Source organism: Lampetra planeri, chromosome 16 (genome assembly GCF_965212315.1).
Source record: "Lampetra planeri chromosome 16, kcLamPlan1.2.h2, whole genome shotgun sequence".
NCBI classification, from domain to species: Eukaryota; Metazoa; Chordata; class Hyperoartia; order Petromyzontiformes; family Petromyzontidae; genus Lampetra; species Lampetra planeri.
The window spans coordinates 967144-992024 of NC_136122.1; the positions used below are offsets into that span (position 1 = coordinate 967144).

The following is a 24881-nucleotide window of genomic DNA, read 5'->3' on the forward strand; positions in this document are numbered from 1 at the left end:
GGAAAGGAATGTTAATAGTATGTAGCTGCAGTTGCTAAACAACCACGTAAAAAACTAAAGTATAAACTACATAAACAACTAAAGTATAAACTACATAGCATCATCAGTATACTTACTATACTCTACAATAAGCTGAGTTACTAACAGTAAGTAATACATTACAATTCTACGTCGTAAAAAGTATATAATATGCTTCCATCTAAACTTTGTTCTCTTACATCACACGAGTCTACACCGTACTATATACTGCCATAGACAAACCCAACATTAAATTATATACTGTTGCTATAAACCACCCTATACCTTATACATTTTAATATAACACTGTATTATTCTACCCACCCTAATGTGTATCACGCTGCTATATGTTTACTATACAATTACGATACTATATATTACGATACAATATATTACTTTGTATTTGTTATTATACACTGTACCATTGACCGTCGTGTCAATGGGTGAGTCGTGGGGAGAAACTTGCAGCGGAGCAAAGAATCCATTCCATGCGGAGAATACAATGCCAGTGAGTGGAACGCGGTCTGAAAGTGATGTAAGAGAACAAAGTTTAGATGGAAGCATATTATATAATTTTTACGACGTAGAATTGTAATGTATTACTTACTGTTAGTAACTCAGCTTATTGTAGAGTATAGTAAGTATACTGATGATGCTATGTAGTTTATACTTTCGTTGTTTATGTAGTTTATACTTTAGTTTTCTACGTGGTTGTTTAGTAACTGCAGCTACATACTATTAACATTCCTTTCCTTTGTTAATGCTACCCCCCTTCCCCCTCCCTTTGATGCTGCTAATCCTGCATAATGCACGGGCATAATATTAATTTGAAACCCCCCCCGCCCACCTCCTACGCATTTTCCATATGCTAAATTCCTCTTGATATGCAAATTATTTTGTCTAGACGCTCTTCTTCCCCCCCCCCTCCAACCCAGCTTAAATATACGCTCCAAGCTTGGTGGTGTTTCATTCTTCACCTGAGGACGGCTGCTTGCGTTGTGGCCGAAACGTCGTGAGAATTATTTTATTATTTTTTATTTGTATTCTTTTATTACTTCTCTTCTACGTGATTTTACCGAAAGAACCAAGAAGATGAGTATTTACTCTGATAGAAAATAGAACACTCTACAAGTTTCTCAATGAGAATCGTTGAAAACACATTTTTATTCCAAAAGACGCCAATACTGAACACGTTCATCAGTCCACATGACAATGCCCCTTTCGCTGAAGATCTATTGCAAACTCAACCTCCATGCGTATCATGCATTACATTTAAATGGTTTTGTTTATAAAAAAAAAAAGGTTTGGGTTATGCATGTTGCTATGTACAGCATCTGGAGATGCTTCTAGTTCTCATATGCTGGGTAAATTATTTAAATGAGATGCACAACGTGTATATCGATGCAGTGCAGTACATTTTCAATGTCTCGCTTAAACGCAGTATTGGAGCTGATACATTCCAAACCAAACAAGTACCACCAATTGTTTTTTCAGTTATCTTGCAGTAGGCTACAGAATTTTAAACACGCATCTGCAAGTGTAAGAATTAATGTTAAAGAGGACTTGTATCACCCCTGAATCCACCACTCCCGAGCCATGTGCAGTCTGACCCTTACCTGACACCATGTTCCGAACTGGTGAACATGTATAACACAAATACAATCCAGCAAACGAGTAACTCTTGCCCACAGTGCGGCCGATGCTTTCACTCAAGGGCTGGGCTTTCATCCCACCAGAGCGCAGGAAAATGATCTGCTCTTGTGGCATTATATAGGCACGGGATGGGAGAGGGGGGGGAGTTTGGCTCTGGGAGTTCACAGGGGAGGGGGGAAGGTTTGTGGCGTGCATGGATGGGTGGGGCTAGAGAAATTAGCACGTAAATGGACTTGTAGTTCAAGTCGTAATCGGACGACAATCGGGTGGGTGAGTGAAAATCATAGCAGTTCAGACTTGACGTGGTTTATCACATCTTTCCAATGATTGCTCAATCTGAATCCATCTTCTCGATTAAAGTTTTGTCCGTTTGTATATCTGGATGGCTTCATGAACAAATCTCTGAAGGTGGCCCGAGGGTTTGCAGAGCACCTTGGTCTCGGAGAAAACAATGTCACGTGTGCCCACAGCATTGAAACAATGATTCGCCACCGCCGAGGAGTTGGTTCTGCCGTGTTTGAAATCCGCTTTGTGTTCGCGAACCCGGTCTGAGACACGTCGCTTCGTTTCACCAATTAAACTGCTGCCGCAGACACAACTCAGCTTATAGACACCAGGACATTGCATGTCCGGAATCGCATCCTTCACCGATGGGATCAAATCACGGATTGTGTACTGTATTGAACCGAACTTGGATCTTGAGTTTGTTTAAGATTTTGGCAATCCTTTTGGTGACCCCTGCTATGTATGGTAAGGTGATGGTTTTGATTGGGTCCTCAGATGGTTCTCTACCCATGGTTGGGGATACAGCTTTGCGGATTGTGCGGTCAGAATATCCATTCCTCCTGAGAGCCTGGCATACGTGTTCAAGCCTCAAATCAAGATTATGTATTATTTCCCGAATAAGGCCAGCTGGCGAAATTTTAGTCTTTATTACCTCTCAGTGATGAAAAAATGCACTTCATTTTTAAATAAACTTTCTGTGCATCAATCTTGGGTTAGGCAGAGCAGAAATGAGTGAGGCTTTCCCCCACTTATTGCCGCCTCCAAGTCGCTGCGAGAGATCGAGATGTCCCTTCCTTCACAGAAATCTACTTATATATCACATTTTGTAAGACAGCGTCATGTAAAATAACTTAAGGCATTTGACAAAAACATTAAACAAAACCCTCCACCTAAAATTCAATACTACGAGCATTTTCATATGGTGACAATATTTAAATACTGTGTACAGACAGTACTGTGGAATGGTTGCAGAAAATCATGAATTTTTAATTAATATAGCTCTGTCAATTAAATCAGAACGGAAGCAGTCTCATTCAATTATTAGCGGGAAGAGATGTATAATTAATAAAATACGACTTTATCGAATGCATCATGAGAAAATAACTGATGTTCCTGCAAATATTGTGCTCTATTCATGAGACATCGCATTCATGCTGAATCATGTGTGGAAGTCACTTAAAATCCCACAATACCATGGCGGCTGGGTGGTTCAGAGGTCAGGTTCCACTGAGATCTTCAGCTTGAATCCGGTTCAGCTGCCTCTGGGTTCTCAAGTGTACCGAGTTAACGGTCTCAACCAGGTCACCAATGACTCCACCAAAATTACATTTGGTACTTAATTTGGCTATAATTAAATATATCTGTAATGTAAAAAAATGCATTGACTTTGTCTTAGAAAAAGCAATCTCAACAGTATATTGGAAAGAGTTAACTCCTGTGTTCGGGATACAAAAATAATATTTTTTTCAGAAGTCTTGCGAAAAATCTGTTCCATAGCCATTCTCTGACAAGGGGGCGCACTGTTGTCAGAATTCCAAATGGATTCTTCATCTTTTGAAGAGACACTGGGAGAAAAAAACATCTTCCAAAAATATATTTAAAAAACATTTAAATACAATGATTCCAAGCTCACTGTGGCAAGTATGAGCAATATGCCCCATTGTTACGCGAGTTACATTAAAAGCATTCAACAAAATTTCAGCGGTTGTTGCTACCTTAAACTTTACATTACACCGCACAGGCGCCCAGCTGGAGACGGATGATGCCATTGGTGTGCAGCCTCAGCAGGTGTGCAAATTCCATCTTGAGATCAAAGACTTCCTTGACCTTTGATTCCTGGTCGCTTTGTTCAAAGTAGCTGTGCCGGACGGTCACGATGGAGGTCCTGGACCTTCTGCTCCGGCGACCACGGCGATTCACCGACGCGATTTCCATGGGCCAGAAGCCAAAGAGGTGCACCTCCTCGCAGGCTTCCAGGGCAGCGCTCGTCATGTGGAGGCCCGCGGAGAGGTACTTGGAAGCAAGGCCTTGGTGGTTCCACAGTGCTCTGAGCCCACGTGAGTAATTGGGGTTTAGGAAGAGGATGGACTGCCCTGTGGCAAAGTCATCCATGGTGTAAAAAGCCTGAGAGAGATGTGGGGAAATTAGAGTCACGAAGTCACATCTGGGGCTGCATACAGAGAGGTCTGGCATATGAAGTAAATTCATGGATGCTTCCAATGTTCTTTTTGTTGTTGTTGAAAATTGTTATTTGTCGATCAATAGCTTTCATAACCACATGTAGTATAATGCACCGTATTGTGGTGTCTTACGTGGATGTGGTATCGTGAGTTTATCGGTTACACGATGGGTCCAGATACAAAAACCAATAGAAATTAAAAGGAAGGTTGGGGAGATATTGGGGATGGATGTTTGTTCATCCTAGTACGGATTTGGGATGTATTGAGTAAGCTGAGAATGTTTTAATACATATGGTATATATCAATAGATATAAAACAATTTAAGCACCTTATTTTGAGCAGCAGCGACACTGACGAATGTTGTTCATGCTGATTCGCCTGTTGTGAAAACAATTATGGAAACTAGGAATATGAAATATGTCTGAATCATTGCAGTAGTCTACAATTTCCTTATTCAACCAATACCTTGTAAGCGAGGTTGGTGTGAGTCAAGTGATTGAAGGCAGTGAAGAGGAAGTCACTGCCGTACTTCTGCATGTCTTCCACGAATTTAATCCTGCTGTCCCTCAGGCCCGAGTACCTGCAACAGCAATATTCGCAGAGTCAAGCCTAATGAAGCCAGTCATACAGGAGAACGACATGTGGGGTGACTGAGAACCATAGTGCTGAGACAGAACAGCTCGCACAGCAAGCTTTAATCAGTAAAATAGTGCGCACTCCTTCCACGGACGTGGTGCCAAAGAGTAATTAAACAGCCACACGGACACATGACTGAATCACCCAGAATTCGCCCGATCTCTTCAGATCTCAGAAGCTGAGCAGGCTTGAGGCTGGATGCTTGGATGAGTGACCGTCACATACGTTAGGTCATCGGCGGCCGTAGAGCTGTGCTACGTGGTGGTCAGCAGATGGCAATGCAGTTACGTCAATCATTGTACCCAGGGCCGTCCATAGGGGGATGTGAGGCCAGGGCCAATCACGCCATGTGGGCCCCCCGTCGCTTTCAAACTAAACAAAGATTCGTTCATGGCTACATGAACGAATCTTTGTTGATAGCCAGTGGGTTTGCAAAGTTCCTTCGTCTTAGAGAAATCAATTTCGTGTGAGACCACCGCATTAAAACAATGATCAGCTACACTCATGCCATCCATATATATAGACACGGACACAATTTCAACCGAAAATGGGTACAAACTGAGCAATCATTGGAAGGACGTTATTAACCAGTTTAAGTCATAACTGTCTGTGATGTTCCCATCATACCACCTTCCGATGTTAGTTGTTATTGTCGGCTCTGATTTTTTACATTAACAGATTAAATTTCTCACACTAATACTGCTGCTCGGCGATCTCCCATTAACATGCTAATCTCTTACATTAACATCGCCCCCTTGGCGCGCTCGCCGTAGAGGATGCTCGGCGATCTTACATTAACAAGCAACTTTTTACCTGGCAGCCCTTTGATTGGTGGAAAACCCACCACCGCCGCAGTCGCTGCCCACCACCTACATTAACATTGGCTGCTGACATTTGGGCTACGCCAATTTCAAACCTTTATAAAAAGTTTTCTTTAGAAGCTAACCCATCTTTTCCTGATGACGACCGCTTGTGTTGCGATCGAAACGTCGTAGTTTTTTGTTTTGTTATTTTCTTTGAACCTATCTGCGTGACTTGACCGAAAGACCCAAAGAATATGACGTTTGTCTTCACTCAGATGCTGCGGGACTGTCCATGCACATCGATTGGCCAAGGGGCGCTGTGGTATCAGCGTTTGACTCGCAGTCTGAAGGTTACAATTCCGGCAGTTAACTCAACACATTTATCCTCCAAGGTCAATTAAATCAGTACCACTTTGTGGAACGTTAAGAGTGGACTTACTATGGATAGACTGGTCCTTCTCATAGAAATGTAGAATTCCAATTACTGACTCGAGTCCACCAATAGAAAGGAGAAACCACCTAGTGCTAATGTGTGCATGAAGACGCTGCCATTTGTATAAGAATTTGTTTAAGCAAGCAAACTCTGGAGTAGTTTTAAACCTACTGGGTCTCCGCAGATTAAAAAAAGGTGCTGCTCAGTAAGTGTGATGACATAAAACATGAGAATGGGGTTTCAGCCACTTTTTTTAAAAATGACAATCTTGCTTAAGGGCATTTGCATTTCCCTTGCACACATACTTGTTGACAATGAGAGATGGCTTCACAAAAACCAAGTTCGTCTTCTCACCCACGTCCAAGCTGTATTTTTTGCTGATGTTTGGCAAGTTACACCTGGTTACAAAACAACAAAAACCAAAGACGTACTATGAATCTAAAAAGGGGCATTTCCTTCACGTTTTGGACTTGGACACACACACGTGTGAAGTGACAAGAAAAGTGATATAATGAAATAAATAAAGGCCTCTTCACTCAAGCCTAATGGGTGGCGTGTTGCTCAAGAGTAGCATGAATAGGCATCACTTTACGCGATTGCATAACCTGGAAAATACCATACAGTGATAAAAACAAAACTTGGAGTTACACATAACAGTTACGCGTCAATCAGCATAACTGTAGCAGTAAAATAAGTTGCAGCACATATTTACAGTATGTAGGAGAATGCATGCATCTGACGTGTGATTTTAAAAAAATGTGCACCATGCATGTCTGTGCCTCATGCAGCAGAGGTAGCTTTAATCACAACCATGCGGGTTGGTGAAGAGGTGACCCTATACAGCTATCATATGATTTGTACGTTGACAGCTTAAATTTATTTTCTCTTTTTTATCCAGAAATAAACATTGTTATGTAAGACAATGGACCTTCAGAATAGAGCATTGGGGAAATACGTTTCTCATACAGTATGGTGTTACATTACATAACAGCGGTTAGCAACGTCTCACGTTATTCAAGGAGTCATCATCAACTGGGAGGTTGCACTAAGACAAATATCGTCATTGAATCTCAGAAGCCAAGCAAAGTTGAGTCTTGATGGTGCCCAATTGGGTGAATGACCATGCACGCAAAGTTGCTGTAGGCTTTAGGGTTGTGGTGCGCAGCAAAGGGGAGTGCATATAAATGTTCTGTTGTAATGTAATTTATATACCCCTATGGCTATTCTCCCTGCCTTCACCAAACCGCACTGACCAGCGTGAAGTGTGACACAAAACAATCCAACGACCCCTGTGACGTGGGAAGCACCTCTACCGGCAGTGCTGTGCATTGTGGGTTCAATGAGTGGATTTTAATCACAAACCTCATTATGAAGTCTGACTTATCAATCTCCTTTCCACATTTGCTGTTTAGCAGAAACCCAGAATTTCCCACTACAGCACATGTTTTCATTTTCATGTCAGGTCCAGGAAATGTCTGGAAACAATAATAATTACAATGACAAAAATATTCAGCTTAGGGTTTCACACATCAAAACACGCAATTATGAGAAACAAAGATTTGGAATGTGTTTCATAGAGGTACTGTTATTATTCCCAAAACACAATGGAATGACCTCTGTCACCACTCCTCCATGCAGTGCCATATCGTAGTGCATTTGACGCACACCTCAACCATTGCCATCATCATCATCATCACCACCCCTTGTGTGATGGCCTCATCACCACAGGTGCTGTGGATAAAAAGGTGAGTTTATCCAAGATCGTGGATAACAGGAAGTGCCAATCTGTGGAACAATTGGTGTTGCAGTGGTTATCAAGCTGCACTAAATCCGAGCTACTCAAATTTTATACCTGGTCACGGCTCACATCATTTGCACGTGCTAAACAGCATGTGGTATCTGAACTGGTCCTGGGTCTTCCCCTTCACAAACCCACACACACACACCAGTGTGGTGAACAAGACAACCCCACATCCAGCACGGTGAAAGAAGGTCTTCATCCAACAGTGGATTATAATCACAAAAATGTCACCTTGTAATGTGCACATTATTACGACTCAGAAGCACGAGGAACCACAGGCAAGCGGAAAGGCAGTAGCCGGGCGATGTGCCGGCACCAACAATTGCCCAAGCTCTCTGGCCTTCTATATATTCAGATGGTTTAAGCCAATTAATGAGTGTTTACATTTGAGAGTGGGCAACACTCTATTCCCATACAGATGGAATAGATGGAGTCCGCATTAGCTGAACCACCTGGCAAGTCAGGGTGTGGGAACCTTGACACTGACAGGGAGTTTAACAAAATTTGTATGATCCACCAAACCTCGCCACCACTGTGCTAGATTACTGGCTTGTGCCACCGTCAGATTGGCAAAGTGTTGCAACCTGCAGAAAACATGAAGAATGATCGGCCCAATCCTCGTGGACATTAGGCATCACGGATAAAAGGGGTTCTTTCAAATTATATAATTGTTTTGCATCTCAATACAATATATACTGTGATTCACCTGATAACTTAGTTCAGACATCTACAAAATATCAACTCAAAATCACTGTCATCATTATGACACTACACCACAAGATATGCCTCGGGGCTCTTGTCTGCCCATCGACAATTATAATAATATTTGCTGATATACCACTGAACTGCCACTCACAAGGGTGGTGAGGGGAAAGGACTGTCCCTGTAGATCACCCCCCCCCATACCCCCCTGGGGCAGACTGCCCTTGGGACTCGTTGATGCTGCCCCAGCTTCCCATTGGACTTATTGGACCACCCCTCCCAATGCATCCCTGTGCTCATCCCACCTCCCATTTCATCTTCTTCGCGAATGTTGCCCCTCACTTATATAATGCGCTGTGAGATGCGGTTGCATTGAGATGCCACACACATAAAATGTTGCCGGTGTTGTATTCCAATTGCATGATGGTGGGCTTAATTTTCACGTGCACATTGGATTTACTGCACTATGGATATTTGTCTTCTTGAACAGTTACCATTGGAATGATGTTGGTTAATTCAGTTCCAACTGTGAGCTGTGCGTTTCCAATGAGGTAGGATATGTTGGAGCCGAGCGGAGAGTTATTCTGCGTCACCACAATGTTTGACGATCCATCCGTGAAGCACTTCATGTAGATCCTGCACACAGCAGTGCCAGAGGCCACACGTGGTAATAGGGCTTGAGGTCAGAGGTTATTACGTGGAGTAGTGTCGCCAAACGGATCTCAAAAGTCACGACATGATGCTAGATAGTCGTTGTACAGTCATCAAATATGTCCCGAGACAATTTACCAGGTATTGCACATTAGCGAACTCATGGAATATTCCTAATACACACCTGAAATTGCTCCTACATCTGCATAATGTCCTCGTTAGATTTGTTCTTCGCCGCTTTAACAAAAAATATATTGTCATTGTGGAATTCCAAAAAGTTGCCAGACCTCGTGAGAAATTGTCAGAGTTGGCAACACTGATGGAGTGGAAGGGATTCAACCCCCCCCAAAAAAATATGAATCATATCCAGTTCTATTACATTAAAATGTTAAGGATGAAGCATTCAACGTTCTTATTATATAACTACATACAGTACAGGTGTAGTAGAGTTACCCACTCGATATTCACAAACTCGGAGAGCAAATCGTTAACAAGGTTTTCCCGCTCAAACTAACGGTCAGGGTCTCACAAGCTGTGAGAGCTGACCGTAAACAAGGTTTTCCCGCGTGACCAAACGGTCAGGGTCAGATAGGGTGAATTGGGATCGAAAAGCATATTGGGAACGACCAATCACAGGGTTCCACAAGGTGGCCGGGGATTGGACAACCCGGCCACGAACAAGTATAAAGCCAGAGCGCTGAGAGCTCTCGGGGAGTTGGACTACACGAAGACCCAAGACGGCGGAAGAAGCCTAGGACCCTGGACCAAGCCCTCCAGCCCTTATCAGGGCTAGGGTTCAGAGTAACCAGTGGTCGGGAGACATCTCCCTAGGTCCAGTCAGAGGACACTGAAAGAGCAGGATATTAAGTAGCCTGTAGGGTACGGGGGCTTGTACGTTCTGAGTGTAACGGATGAGGGGACCGTATACCCCTCAGTGCATAGGGACTGTGTTAATAAGACGAATAAAAGTGTGTGCTACAAAAGACGTTGAAGAGTCCGTCTGTACAACACTACACAGGTACTGGATATGCAATATGTTTGGGAACATGTGATATCTACCAAATTTGGCATGGAGAATAAATAAAAAATTAATACCATACATTTTAGCAACTACAATCGTGCGTGTAATGTAATTCAACACACACACACTGACCTGTAGGCTTCTTTTTTAGACGCATTGGCCTTCCACTTGTTTTTGTTCACACTGATCGCTTCCTTAAGCAGGGAGTTATCCAGAGAACTAACACACATCCAACGGGGCGTGGGTGCAGGTTGGTTCACATGTTCACAAGGTAATTCACGAGGCACTGTCCACAATGCACTGCATCAGAGCACCATCATCACAACATAAACGGGCATCAACAGGCTACTGCACGCATCTTCATACGTGCCAAATTAAAGACAGGCCTCAGTGTAACTCCGGCCATGCAACCAAAGCTGTGGACCATGTAGAAATAACTATAGGCTGCATTCCTTCAACAAAGGAATGGCAAAACTACACAGACTATCCCCTGAAGCCCTCTCGTGGCTAGAAAACCTTGACATTGGCATTTAGCTCCTGAACATATTGCCACGTGCACGAATAGAACCTTGACAAATTAGTTCACACATTTTACAAGATAGACCACAAGTTCACACATCATTTCAGAAAGGTTACAAAGGAGGTTTACAAGTTGTTTCACAAGTTTACAAGTTAGTCTACACATTTTCACGCGTGCCAAATTCCATTTGATGTACTAAATTATATTCCGGTATAAAACATATTCATATTAATCGTGTGTACAACCTTTTGTCAACCCATGGGATGAATTCCTCCCCATGAAGCACTATACCAGCGTGCCACCTGAAGAATGCTATTATTGTAATTTAAAATAGGGATTTTATTATTTCATCCTATCAACTTCATGCAAAGTGAAACGCTCAGGTGACTATGTTCACATTTTGTTATAACATTTTTCACATTTTAAGCTCAATCATCAGTGTATTGCATGTAATGGGGTGACCCAGTTAATAGTAATACATTTAAATACATTCTAACATATTTCTGTACAAAGTCAAAAAAGGCAACCGACTCTGCAATTGTCTCTTGCTGAATTGTCAGTGCTTTGTCAGGTGTATAGACTGTGGCGATATACTTGTGGTTCTGGTCATTTCATATCTTTGTAAGCCTATGTGGCATATTCTGTTGGAAATCTGTACTGTGTATAACTTGCCTCTTTATACTGAAACACTTCAGCAGGATAGTCGAATAATTTTTGTCAGAAAAAAAAAGGATTCAATCCACTACATCAAACTTAGATGTCTCTCCCTGCAAATCATGATCTTATATATTCCCACTAAATTAGGTCCATGTAGAATTGTGTCATGAATGGTTTGCACATTACAGTACCCTATCCCTGTTATAGTTGGCTAAACATGTGCAAACATCAGTCTTGAGGAGGATTTTGCCTATCACTTGGATTCAAGTCCTCAGAAACGTTTTTCACTTCTTATATGTATGTACGTTGAACTTATTTCGCACCATACGTAGCCAACCATATGTTGTAACTACAAATCCATAATTCTGGACGTACAAACAATTGTTAAAATCCATTATCCATGTTGTATGTATGGTGAACTTTTTTTACACTGTAAATAGCCAACGTGCCAATCAGAGGTGCGGGGGAAGGACAACAAACTAAACACAAAAAGCAGTTTCAAAGAAGCGCATCCGAAAGCGAGCGATGCAGTGACCATCTTAGTTCGATGGCTAGCCAAAAGCTACTTTATCTAAACATGTGAGGATGTTTTTTTCGTGTGAACACACATGTATCCCAGCATTGCAGGTCACCTCCTTCAAGAAGGCCTTTGCCTTAACATAAACTGTGAAAAAACATCTCTGCCTGTGTGTAATCACATCCACTGTTGCGGAGGTTGATTCTGAGGGCCTGCTTTGGAGGTGCAGCAGGAAGTGAGGGTCATGTGATGTGCTTATGCGTGGCACCTTATAGGAAGCGCTATGGGTTTTAGAATGAACTCGGGTCTTGTACACGAAGTCACAGATTGCACGTGGACGATCTTTTTGACTCGTCTCGCACTGAAAGAAACAAAAGCACCATTTTTCAAACAGCAAGCCAAGATAAAACATGTCTTGGTAATGCTGCATTGGCAGCAGTGCACAAGCACAAATAAGACAAAACACTCAACACATTCCTAAAATAACACTGCCTCAATGTTTCTAATAGGCAACGTTTCTGGCAATGGCCCCTCTTCACAGCTGTATTCCTCTGACCTCACTATGTGCTGTGAAGAGAGCCATTGCTAAAAAACGCAAGCTACTTGATTACATGCTTTAATTTTAAGGCAAAATAAACATGTAGATTATTATTGTGTATTGCAGGTAAACACATAAGAAAGAAAATAATATGTAGTAGTATGTTTTATAAAAACTGTCTTGAACCATATTACATGCATGTGCTTTATCAAATCTACTATAATTCCGAAGGCTTATCTTCCTGTTAGCTTGCAAAGTGTTGAAGTCCGGCCTGAGGAGGCGTTACGGTCAAACGCTCATTAGGACTGTTGTTCTTGGCTCATGAATATGAAAATTAATGAATATTAAAATAAATATTGTTTATTTAAATAATAAATAAAAGTTAGCTATTTTAAAGTTTCATAGCTCGTAAAAATTCCCACACCTATGAGTTTTCATTCGAAGCTGTCAATGTACAAAACCAGGCCGACTCTGGAGAAATCCAATGAGCTATTTTCACAGATGTCCAGTAGGGGCGGATTAGAACGTTACAACAGCAAACAATAAAAAAAAACGACAGGAGTTCAAAGTATAGGAAGGGTAAACATCACTGAAAATAAATACGTTAAATAAAGTATATAAGTACAAATTGTATAAGGAAACCAATTCCGAAGCTTGGGCTAGGCAGCAAAACAACAGAAAAAACAGATCCAAATCACAACAAGACAACACACAGTCCCTCAATAAAATTGCAAATAAAAATTGAACGATCGATACATGGGTAAGGATGAAAGTTACAAATTACATTGGCAAATGCAGTTGTATCCAGCATTAATTTTCTGCTTCAGGATATTTTTTTGAAAATGTACGATGTTAAGGGAGGAAACAAAGTCTTTCCAAAACGTTGCTGCTGCAACGGCAAAGGCTTTGTCACCTATTATTGCCCTTGGGATAGTTAAAAGGCAAATAGATGGACGACTCTAGTCATTTAACATCATGACATTTTACAAGCGGATGATGGCCTTCATTTCCCTGTGAAAGGAGCCAAAGAGACACATCGGTCAGTGTTAAAAGAAAAGAAAGCCATAGTTAAGGTCAGAAATTGAATCAAACAATAGCTGAGAATAAAAATTAGAAGAGGATGCAGGCTAAGCTGAAATAAATCACATTAAAATGTGTTAGAGACAGTGTCAAACACAAACAGATTAAAATAAGTTGCTGATAGAAATAGGGAGCTAGAGCATAGCATTGTCCTCTTAATTTGTGAGAGATAGTGGCAAGAGGAATTCTAAGAAAACTGGTTTATAACCAGTTAAGAATTGCAGTGGCACATACGTTCAGTGCATGACATCTGACACAACTGGTTTAACCACGAGACTCGGTGGAGTCATTGAGAAAACATCAACCCATAGGGCGAAAAGTAATTGGCTTGAGTTGCAGAATACCAGAGAAAGAAAAAAAGAACCAAAGTACAAATATACAAAAGCAGCAAAAGAGACGTTAAATATGGCCAATAGAAATATGGAGGAGAGGACTGCATTTGGTAGAGAACAGCAGCCACGGCTGTGGAATTGGAATATAAATGAAACGTCTACATTTGGAGGGCTGCTTTTGCTGAACATTCCATGCAATTGTAGCTTTTCAGAATGTAAGTTATCTTGAGGGAACACCAGTATAGGGCAGGTGTTGCAACGGTTACATTATTACCATCGGGCAACTCATAGAAAAGAGCTGGGAATACATAAATGAACTTTTATTGAGATTTATCCAGTTAAGTAAGAATACAATTCTTTATATTTTTAAAGACCGAGGTTTAAAAGAAGAAAAAACAGGGAAAGATAAAGCAATTGCTTAACAATGTTCATGATGTGCCTTAGGCTTGTGTGTTGTTAGTAGTGGTGGGTGGACATCATTGACAGTGGAGAGGTCTGCCACTAATTTCTTCGAAATGCACTGGAGCCTGATTCACATCGTAATTGTTATCTAGCAGATGGATTATCTGGCCTTAAATTCTGTACCGAGCTAGACATTCCCATGGCTCTATGTGTATGTGCTTGGATGACATCTGTAAAACAAATCGAAAACTTCTTCCCATTGACACGGGTTTAACATGGAGAGCAACATTCTCAATGTCCATAAAATATAAAATGCTACAAAACAGCACTTGTAAAGCATTGTTGTGATGTCGATAATATTCATAAAAAGATCATGGGTGTGGGCTCCGGTTGTGTGGCATAAGCTCAGTCAACGTTGCTAGGATGGAAATGAACAGATGAGGTTTAACCTTTCCTTCTGTGCTCGCAGTACGAACATGCTCAGCTCACCTGTGTCTCGGTCTCATGTGCCTCCTTGGTGGTCGGTTCTCCGTTGCCACGTTTTGGTTTTCCGATGTATGGTTGGAGAATAATTTGAGTGTTGAAATATTCATATTATGCGATTTCATGTGCCTATTAAAAAAGAAGAGGGCAGCATATATTTGCGAATTATAGAACAGCTGTTTCAGGCCATTAGCAATCACAGTAATACTTTATCCACTGCTTCAATCCACTGCTTCAATCCAAGTTATTTTCATGCTGTATCGGTCATGGGGCTTGTTCGACTGTACTTTACTGCGCTGGTCAGTGTGTGTCGGTGGAGTGAGTGGGAAAGTAGTCATGAAATGAACAATTTACAATAAATGCATTGCACAGGACTATACTGATTTGTTTATAATTACTGTACAGCATGAGATTCACTTGAAGAACAGTCATAATTTACCCATCTAGATTGTATTTTGCTTCTGACAGCACCACAATCACATTCAATTATCTTCCCATTTACATTCCACCAAGAGTCACACATTTGTTGGTTTTCGGAGGAGCTGTTACCTGTGACTTCCCATCCACAAATTATTTTATCTGCAGGACGAATTGAAACTCCAAAACTCCTGTGATATGTGTCTAGAGTTGTACAATTAGTCACAACATTTCCGTGGATAAGAATTTCCACCTAGCAGTGGTTGTACGTAGTATCCTCTAAATCAGTGGTTATAACCTGGCGTGCATGCACCTCCTGGGGGTATGAGACGCCCTTTATGAGAACCAAAGGGGTGCAGGCTGCAGTAAAGGTTAAGAACCACTTCTCTAACTTCATTCAGCTAACTGCAATTGCCATGAATAAAATATGCGTATGATGCCAACAAGTCTTGAGATCATCATTATTATTATGCTGCTGTGGCTGATGCTGCTGATGATGTGATTTATCCAGAGTCTCAAGACACTTTGTCAGGAAAGTACTAATTTGGAATGCTTGACAAGTGAATGCTTGAGGAGAATTTTGTACATGGGAATACCTGGAACAAACTCATGCATGCGAGGCCGTGACACTAAAAGGTCCACACAGATAAGTTCACGTACACACTTGCTGAACACTACCATCTCCCTCCCATTGGGTTTGGCAGGGGGATGTCATCCGCCAACGCTCGCTGGCGCTGCAGTGTACGTGCGGATCAGACTACAGTGATGGATGGCAGCAAAAGAAGAGAATACACCCGAGGGGATGGCCACTGGAGAGGGACCAATTGTCTCATTTCACACGTGAAAGACACTGACAGAGCCGTCCCAACGGTACGGTGAATCAGGGTGATTGCCCCGGGCCCCACGTTTGGGGGGGGGCTCACTTTGATGTTACGGTGTCAGATGTAATACTACCGGTTTAGTTTGAAGGCTTCGGGGGGCATGGTGGTATTTGTCCCGGGCCGCGCAACCACCGCTATGGACGGCCCTGACTATTGATTTTGGCATTGCAGAGTTATGTGGGATGTTGACAGCGTGGGGAGGTCATTTTCCAGCAGTCGATAAATATTGGCGAATCATGAAAATATTTTTTAAATGAAGATTGATGATCATAAGATGGTCATGAATATGATGGTGTAATTTTTTCTGCTGCTGCAGTCTCCATTAACTGCTGCAACCATGGCATAGAATACAGGAGACTCATTAATATCGTGGGGGTTACGTGGTTCTTGAAAATGCCGTGAAAGCCAAACGCGCAATATTCATTACGTACGTCTTACCTAACTAATGGGGTTGGGTACACGACAACCAAAACAGACAGCATATAAGTACTGTACTGTATGCAAAAAAAACACAACATTTTTTGAAATAAACATGTAAAAACCGGATACGAAAAACATTTCTAGACAATAAATAGAAATATAAAGACTGAATAAATACTGTACCTATAAATGATGATGATGATCCAAAGCAGGGGTGTGTGTGTGTTTGTCTGCGAGTGGGGAGCGGTAGTGCTAAGATTAGCGCGCTGCGCTACGAACTCGGTGACCCGAGTTAGATTCCTACTCACGCCCAACACCAGTGGCGATTATCTGAATAGGTCCTGGGCCTCCCCTAGGTCGCCTCAGCCTTAAAAAAGCGAACGATAAACCCGCGAGATTCAAGGGTGTCCTGTATTACCCCACCACGCTGTGCCATGGCACGACACGGCACGCGACATGGCACACCACACTACACCACTTCACTACACGACCACACTACACCACCATACTACACAAGGACACTGCACGGCACACCATAATACACAATCCTACGACACAACCACACTACATACATGCATTACATAGCACACAACACTACACCACCGCACTATGCCATCACACTACATCACCAGTCCACCATACACCAACCCACTATGCCACCACACTACAAATCTCTTCCCCAACCATCCGCCGCAATGTTGCAACCATCCGGGAAGTCCTGCGAATCGAGGAAAACAGTTGCGTTCCCGTTCATCAAGACCTCAATAACGTCCCTTGTCATCGTTTGAAGTCACTCAAAACCTTTAGGACCCATGCGCTTAACCTTCAACAATGCGAGTTCAACCGCAATGAAGCCTGGAGAGTTGAATGGAGTTCAAAATAACTCACAAACAAACATCTTGTGAAAGACCCCACGCAAAAGGGTTTGATCTTCCACAAAGCGCATGGTCCCCCCTTAACCGCATCCGCACAAACCATGGCAGATGCGGATACTTGATGCACAAATGGAAAATAGAAATCTCTTTGGTGTGCAACTGTGGTCATCCAGAACAGACCATACAACATATAATGATGTAATGCCCGATCCACAAATACGAAGAAGACATCACAGCGATACACTCCGCTGCTCCTGACGCGGTTATCTGACTTGACCACCTGGATGTGAAATTGTAGTTGTTGCTGTGCATCTACATCAGCCATACGAAATAAAAATATCACACTACCCCACCACACTTTTCCACCACACTACATGGCACACCACACACCACCACCCAACTATGCCATCGCACTACATGACACACCACACTACACCACCACACTACATGGCACACCACACTACACAACCACCACAATGAAGCTCTTTTGCCTAATCCTTTCATGTGCAAGATTTTGTGGAAAAGACACGCAGACATGGCTGCCTTTGTGCATAGAATCAATCCCATTATCTGTGAATGTTCACAAATGGGTGGCGTTGCATGTTAACTTAATGCTACCATGTTGTGGATAAGAGTGAGTAAGAATAATACTTCTCGACGATAATAGGACTAGAGAACTCCTCTTTTCAATGGATCTGCTCATCCGTGAAGGGTATCTGCCACCTCAGCACGGTATAGGGCCTCCGGATTCTCCCATGTTTTAACGCAGTCACCTCCGATTAGCGCGGTTGGCCACGTTCGGTGTGAAAGAAGTTAAAAGTCCATACGTACAACTAAAATAGGATGATGTTCGCAAACACCAGTCAGCCAGAGTGGCGTGAGCTTTCCCGTGCAGGTATCCTCAGAAATCGTTAAAAGCTGCCAATCACCAAAATGTTAACACGTGGGTTGGGGCATTAATAACAAAAAACACTGCTCTGCACAAGAGACATGGCTATCACAGCCGATAGCTATGAAACTAATAGGAAAGCTCCACCCTTTCCTGCTAAAAATCCAAAGCGTGACAGCACAAGTTGTCTCGGTGAGGTGGCCGAGTGGTTTGGTTGTCGGAGCGGTGACCTGGCACTGCTGACTGATGTCCCCTGAGTTTGAATGCAGGAAGCCACCTGTGACTTCTGAGTTATGTTAAACATCCAAATTTAAGGCCACGCAGCTTGAGTAATTGTTGGTGCTGGTTAGGACTGCCTTCCCGCATTGTTTGAAGTTTCCTGCACCTCGAAATCATTCTCTTCCCTGAGAATGAACTCATGCTATGCGTGTCATAAACTCTACATGACTACTATGAACTGTGTTTTAAAATGTAGTGAGTTGATGATCTCAGCCCAGTAACCAATGACCGCATACGAAAACAAAATCATTATTAAATTTATTTCTGCACTTAGCTTGGCCAAATTCCAGGTGTGAGAGTTAAATTATGTAAGGTTGTTAATCGAATAACTTTAACCTCAGTGGCGGAGTGTGTCGTAAAATGCTGTCCCATACTGTGTGGACCAGGTCACCTTGAAGAGGTCTCAAAAAAGTAGTTAGTTCTGTATCTTGTGCTACGTTGGGCTGTTATTGTAATACAAAGGGTTTTACTGCTCTGTAAGAAATGTGAATGGACATTTCATTGCATGACATGATGAAGTACAATCAGGGTAAAACGGGGGGAAATAGAGCAAAAAAACAAAAAGAGACCTCTCTCGGTTTGTGTTGCTGATGTAGAGTGCCCCTCTTCTCCATCTCAGATAGCTACATGGCAGCCTGCGGTATGAACGGAGCCTCACCACTTTTATCGCTCACTACCATGCACTACTTGTGCCCTGGCCAGCAAGGACACTAAGCTGAATTTAGTTGAGAAATCAGCCTTCCCTGAAAATGTGTCTCCAGTCAACTTGACAAACACAGTAGCATCCCATTCTCGGAATCCCCCTCCTCACTCTGACGATTCTCTCTTACCCGCCATATTTCATTATCCACTTTTAATTCCATGGGTCCAGACGTGTCAGTACCACCTGAGGTGGAATTACATGAGGGGTTACAACTTCTCTATGTGGCCCACAACAGTAAATCACGTGATAACCTGGTAAAGTGAATGGGGTCATCACACAATTCACTCGTATTCGCCGATTAAACACATCGTTGTAACTAAGGTTTTGCAACCTCAGGTGGTGCTGATTATGTGCTCTAGCCCATGGACTACTTCCTTTGACTTGCCCCCATCTACTGCCTATAATTGTGCAATGGATAATATCTCTCATAGCTACTTTAGGCTAAAATTCGCAGTGGTTAAAATCACGTATTAAGTATCACTCTTCTTTCGTGAATGTGTCATTAAACCCGCGACCACCCGACACAGCTAATTAGTAAGGTTTGTCACATAAACAGAACATGCCAATTCGTTACTAGTATAACACACTGGTGTGTTGGTGAACAAATCCACAAGATTTACAATTTACATTTGTGGATTTACTCTTCAACACAGCGGTGTACTGTACTAGTAACGAATTGACATGTTCTGTTTACGTGACAAACCTTACTAATTGGCTGTGTCGGGCAGCGGCGGGTTTAACAACACATTTATATTTACACAATCTAACCCAAAAAAACATTATGGATGACATTGGTCGCGAAAGCCTATGTGTTAAACTACTTAATAGATTAAAATCAATAGTAAATAAATATGTATTTTTTATCCTTGCATGTTTATCATGAGAAAACACGATTTCAACATGCTTTCTAAGACTTGGCATTCACCCTGAGTTGTGGCTGTCCCCGCTGGCAACCACCTCTACAAGCATGGAGCTCGCTCTGCAGGCAGGCTGCAGGAATTTCCGTCATCTCTTTAACCTGACTTTACATTTTCTACCATAAACTCCACAACAATGTGACCTCTTCTGAGCAGCTCTCCATTAACCCCCCACTGCTCTCTCAACGCTGTTGCCTACGCTCCCCACCAAAACCAAACTCAAAAGAGTGTGCCTGACTTTTATGATGTTAACACAAGCTTAGGCCTCTGCTGCTTTCCACATGCATGGTGACGATCCATCTAATTCTATCTCTACCACCTCTGTGTCACTTTCTGAACTCCATGCATCCCTCTCAATTGTAAAGGACGTCGAAGGGTGATCCTTATTCGGCAGTCATTGAAGTCGTTACTCGAAGCTAAGCATCAGTTTCACGGTTTCATTTGGGCTGGTCGCTGTATTTAACTGATTCTGATTGATTGTGCGGGGCAACCACTAACAATCAATGGTATGTTCGACGAGCGAGCATGAGATTGGCTCGTGAGCTTATATGGGAATTCACGGGAGTTCTTGAAAAGGAAACGGCTAAGAGAAGCTTTGGGAGCATAGGGGCCAGGAGAGTATTTAAGGGACAGGCAAGGGGAGCTCGAGGTCTTTTGAAGATCTCCCTACACGTGGACTGCTGCCTGTTGTTAAATAAAACACCTGCAGTAAAACTCCATGAGCATGTGCTGCTGCACTCTTCATATCATCTCTGGCTCATTTCTATGGCCACACGCGATCTCGTCATCTCCAAAACTCTATCGGACTCGGCTTTGCTTGGGCCACACACTTTTGACTTCTAAGCTTATGAACATTGGCGCCATCACTCTACCCTCGAATTCACCTGCCACTTTGAGTGATGACTGCTTCATGAGGCAACTCCTTCCAGACACGTCTCATTCACGTCACTGCTCCGACTTTCTGCTTATTTAGTATTTCCTTAATGAATCAACAAAATAATTCTGGTAGGTACGACAATGCCACCTTGTCTACTGCTGTGAATGAAATCGCTTCTACAAAGACTTGTAACTTTTTTAGATCCACCTTGAATACGATCACTCTTTTGTAATAAAAATACAATTAGTTTTAGACTTGAGCGAAGACGAGTCAGCTGTGCCGAGTCCACATCAGACTCATATGTCCAGTGCTGCTGTCCGCTCCATGTTCATTGAATGACCTCGTAATCAGTTGGCAGAAGAGTTATAGACAAGTGATAGCACTGTAGTAATGAAAGGGCAAATGTACACTTACATATTGATATAGTGAGATTAAAGGTGTAAACAAAGAATATAAATGTTAGTGAGGTCATAAAGAAAGATACAGATGAGACAGCAATGCCGTGAAACGAGAGAGATGTCGACAAGGGCGATTATAGAAGAGAGATGAATACGATATAATTGTAGTGATAAAATATAGTAAGATAACGTGATGATAGAAATATTCGGATACAATATCAGGTAGGAGATGCATTCACATGAGCTAACAGAGATATCATGGGAATGTGTTAAGACGTAGACAGGTGACAGAAGATACATTCAGATGAGATATAAGGGAGAGGTGGTAGAAGAGAGATGCCCTCAAATGAACAAGACGGAATAAGTGAGAGAGATGTGGTATGAATTATCGCTGAAGTTGACATTTATAACTGCGTGTTAGCCAATCTTTTGAAACACTTTGCCGGTATCTATAGGGCAAGTCCCTAACGGAACGCAACTTTGTACTCAAGTTGTATATTTATCTTGGATTATCTCTACGACAGATAAAGTGACCACCTGCTACCGACACACAGCGCTAACTATAAATGGATCTTTGAAATCAATGCCGTAATTATAATATATATTGGGGGGGTGGACTCAAAATGTCCCCCCCAATATATATTGCTATAAAAAATTAGCTATGCTATGTAAATAAAAATAACAATTTGCTAAACCTTGGCCACAATATCTGGACTTGTCTTCATATAAATCAATGCATAGATTTCTGTTTATATGATTGTGGTTATGGTTGTACTTCATTAATCCCTAATCTCTGCCATTACATACAATTAAACAAAAAATGGTAAAAAAAAGTAAAAACAGAGCAATGTAATACAATACACTATTAGATATTATTGTAAAAAATAAAGAAAAAGTCCATCCCATGTGTTAGTGATTTTTTTAATATTTTAGGCAGGAAATTAATTTTCAAATTTAGATCTTTTTCTGGGTTGGGACCCCCAGATACCCTGGAAGATTTGGTCCCCCCCCCAATGTTGACTCCATGGCTACGGCCTTGTTTGAAATGACTCTCATGCGCGTTCGTCACTTGAGTGGTGCTCCTGTGTGACCACACACGGGTGGGTGCCCAGTCACCTGGAGGGGGTGAGCTCCAGTCGGATGATCTCTTTCATGAGCACGAGCACCAGCAGGGTCAGTCCCACGCTGAGCAATAGGCGCACGTGAAGGCGAGCCATGCCAGCCGAGATTCGCTGGGATCCTTCGAGCAGTGGCGAGAGCTACAGAGAGACAGAGACTCAGCTGTCGACTGCAGACTCGAGACTCCTAGACGCACAAAGCACAGCTAGACAATGAACTCGGCTCTCGACTATAAATGAACAAATTAGACGACACGGCTGTAGGATCACACATCAGTGACAGAGATATCGACTATACCCACACAGCATAGGGAATCTGCCGGAGGTTATATGCTCACAGCAGAGACAGGAACTCAGCTCTAGACTCACAGCGCCGACTCGTCTCTAAACTCACGACTGGACCCACAGCAGAGAGACAAAGGACTCGACTTTTAGACTCACAACTCTTGGCGCGACACTCGATCCGCGTGTAGACTCGCGCGGAACAGCAGCAGGGAGAGGCGTGTGTGAGCCGTGCCGTTGCTGCCCAGAGCAGGGGTGTTCAGGTGTGTTACCTGGACCCCTGCGTGCCGCGATACGTTGCGTCTCCGCCTCGTGCACCTTGGGCTGGTGTTACGGTTATGAATATTTAAACGAATTACATAAGCATCGTTCATTCATCAGTAATACGTGCGTTTTCTTTACGCAAATCGCTTCATAGTGACATTGTGTTTCCTCTCGAGACGGAAGTTGTTGCCCGGGTGCAAGTTGAGCAATGCTTATTCGCGGGTTCGGAATGTTTAAAGTGTAAAGAGACACTCTCGTGGGGGTGGGGAGGGAGAGATTGTGAAATTCCTCGTAGAGGAAACAGTAAAAAACTGGTTTGACGCGCTATCGGGGTAGAACGTCGTAGTCGGGCTGCTTTATGCAGAAACCAACGTGGACGTTTGTTACAACACGTACATATTTACTTTGGTGATGCCCTTGCCCAAATAGGGGCCTGTGGAATTAAGGTTGAACGCGCACTCGGCCGAAACCAGAGTACTCCGATGAGCACGTTTGGCTACGTACGGTGCGAAAGAAGTACAACATACGGTAATACATAGATCTGGCTGCGGCAATAGCATCTACAAATCCATAATTATGGACGTACAGACAATTGTTAAAACCATTATCCATGTTGTATGTACGGTGGACTTCTTTTGCACCGCACATAACCAACCGTGCCAATCGGAGGTACGGGCAAAGGTGCAACAATCTAAACATAAACATCCACTGCTGGATGAAGGCCAAGTTGTCGGCATCTCAGGATCTCCAATCGGAGATCAATAGAGTAGAAATGTGTTCATTTGAATGGTGATAAAAATCGCGAGACCAAACAGGAAGTATGAATCCAAGGCGAGATTGCGTATTTTTGCGTATTTCAATTCCTGAAGAAGGTCGTGCCGGTGAAAGCTCGAGATAAATGCTTCACGCGCAGTCCACCCGATATACGTACAATGTCAACATAGCAAACAGATGTGGTCATTTTTTAAATTAAAGCCTTGATTTACGACTACATAGTATTAATTTAAATTTGCCATTGTAATTGGGAGCGAACTGAAAAAAAAACACAAATAAAAGGGGCTATGTAAAAATTAGCAACATTAACAAACTTAATTAAATCCTTCACATTCAACAGCATATATAGTATTTATATAATTGTATGATACAGCTTGTGTATATTATGTGACATCTATTCCGACAGGGCAAAAAGCAAAACACTTTAATGAACGCTGCCTTACACGGTAGTCCTCGACTTACGGAAAAGTTCAGTTCCTGGGGGCCGTTCGTAAGTCGGAACACAATAATATTCTGTATTTAAAAGCACATAGGTCAGTGTTATACATTGTTTTACGGTTCAACAAATAATTGAAGCATTATTAAACTAATAAATAAGAAGAAATATAGCACATTTGCATGTAATATCGTCATAAATATTGTACAGTAAATCGATGTTTACACATTGCACCAGGTACTCATTTGAGGCTGAGTCGACCTAGGGAGGCCCAGGATCGGTTGTTGTGTATTTGCCTTTTCTAATTTTATTTTTAAATGCAAGTGTATTTTGAATGTCATAGTTACTTGTCGACATATGTGTGCTCATTGTGTTCTGCGAGTTGAAAAACCAGAAGGGCAACAAAACGATGAGCACAAAGTTGGAAAACAAAACAGGCTTGATGGCTTGGGATGATAAGAAGTGGCACGAACCGGGAAGCCCATAAATGGGGACCCTGCTGTTTTATCTGTGCCCATTGCAGCAAACCGGCAACACTGAGCATCTGAGCTATTTTTTAAAATCAAAATTAGTCTTGGCATTTGCAGAATAAAAACATTCAGAATGAAAACTACCGCATATGAATATTCTTAAACATCA

General features: G+C 42.3%; 1 protein-coding gene across 3 annotated transcripts; it reads right to left on the reverse strand.

Moving 5' to 3' along the window:
* Window positions 1-1150: 1150 nt before the first annotated feature.
* On the reverse strand, window positions 1151-23274 carry LOC144722902 (alpha-N-acetylneuraminide alpha-2,8-sialyltransferase-like). Of its 3 annotated transcripts, none has more exons than XM_078601307.1 (10): window positions 23041-23274; window positions 22485-22627; window positions 14719-14841; window positions 12146-12238; window positions 10316-10402; window positions 9006-9147; window positions 7371-7483; window positions 6314-6406; window positions 4602-4716; window positions 1151-4080 (listed from the first exon to the last, which is right to left on the reverse strand). In XM_078601307.1, exons 1-10 carry the CDS (start codon window positions 23140-23142, stop codon window positions 3685-3687), a joined length of 1407 nt encoding a protein of 468 aa, XP_078457433.1. In that variant the 5' UTR covers window positions 23143-23274; the 3' UTR covers window positions 1151-3684. The 3 variants fall into 3 exon arrangements, with proteins under 3 accessions (XP_078457433.1, XP_078457436.1, XP_078457434.1); XM_078601310.1 differs by having other exon boundaries at window positions 22928-23256; XM_078601308.1 differs by lacking the exon at window positions 6314-6406.
* Window positions 23275-24881: the final 1607 nt, after the last annotated feature.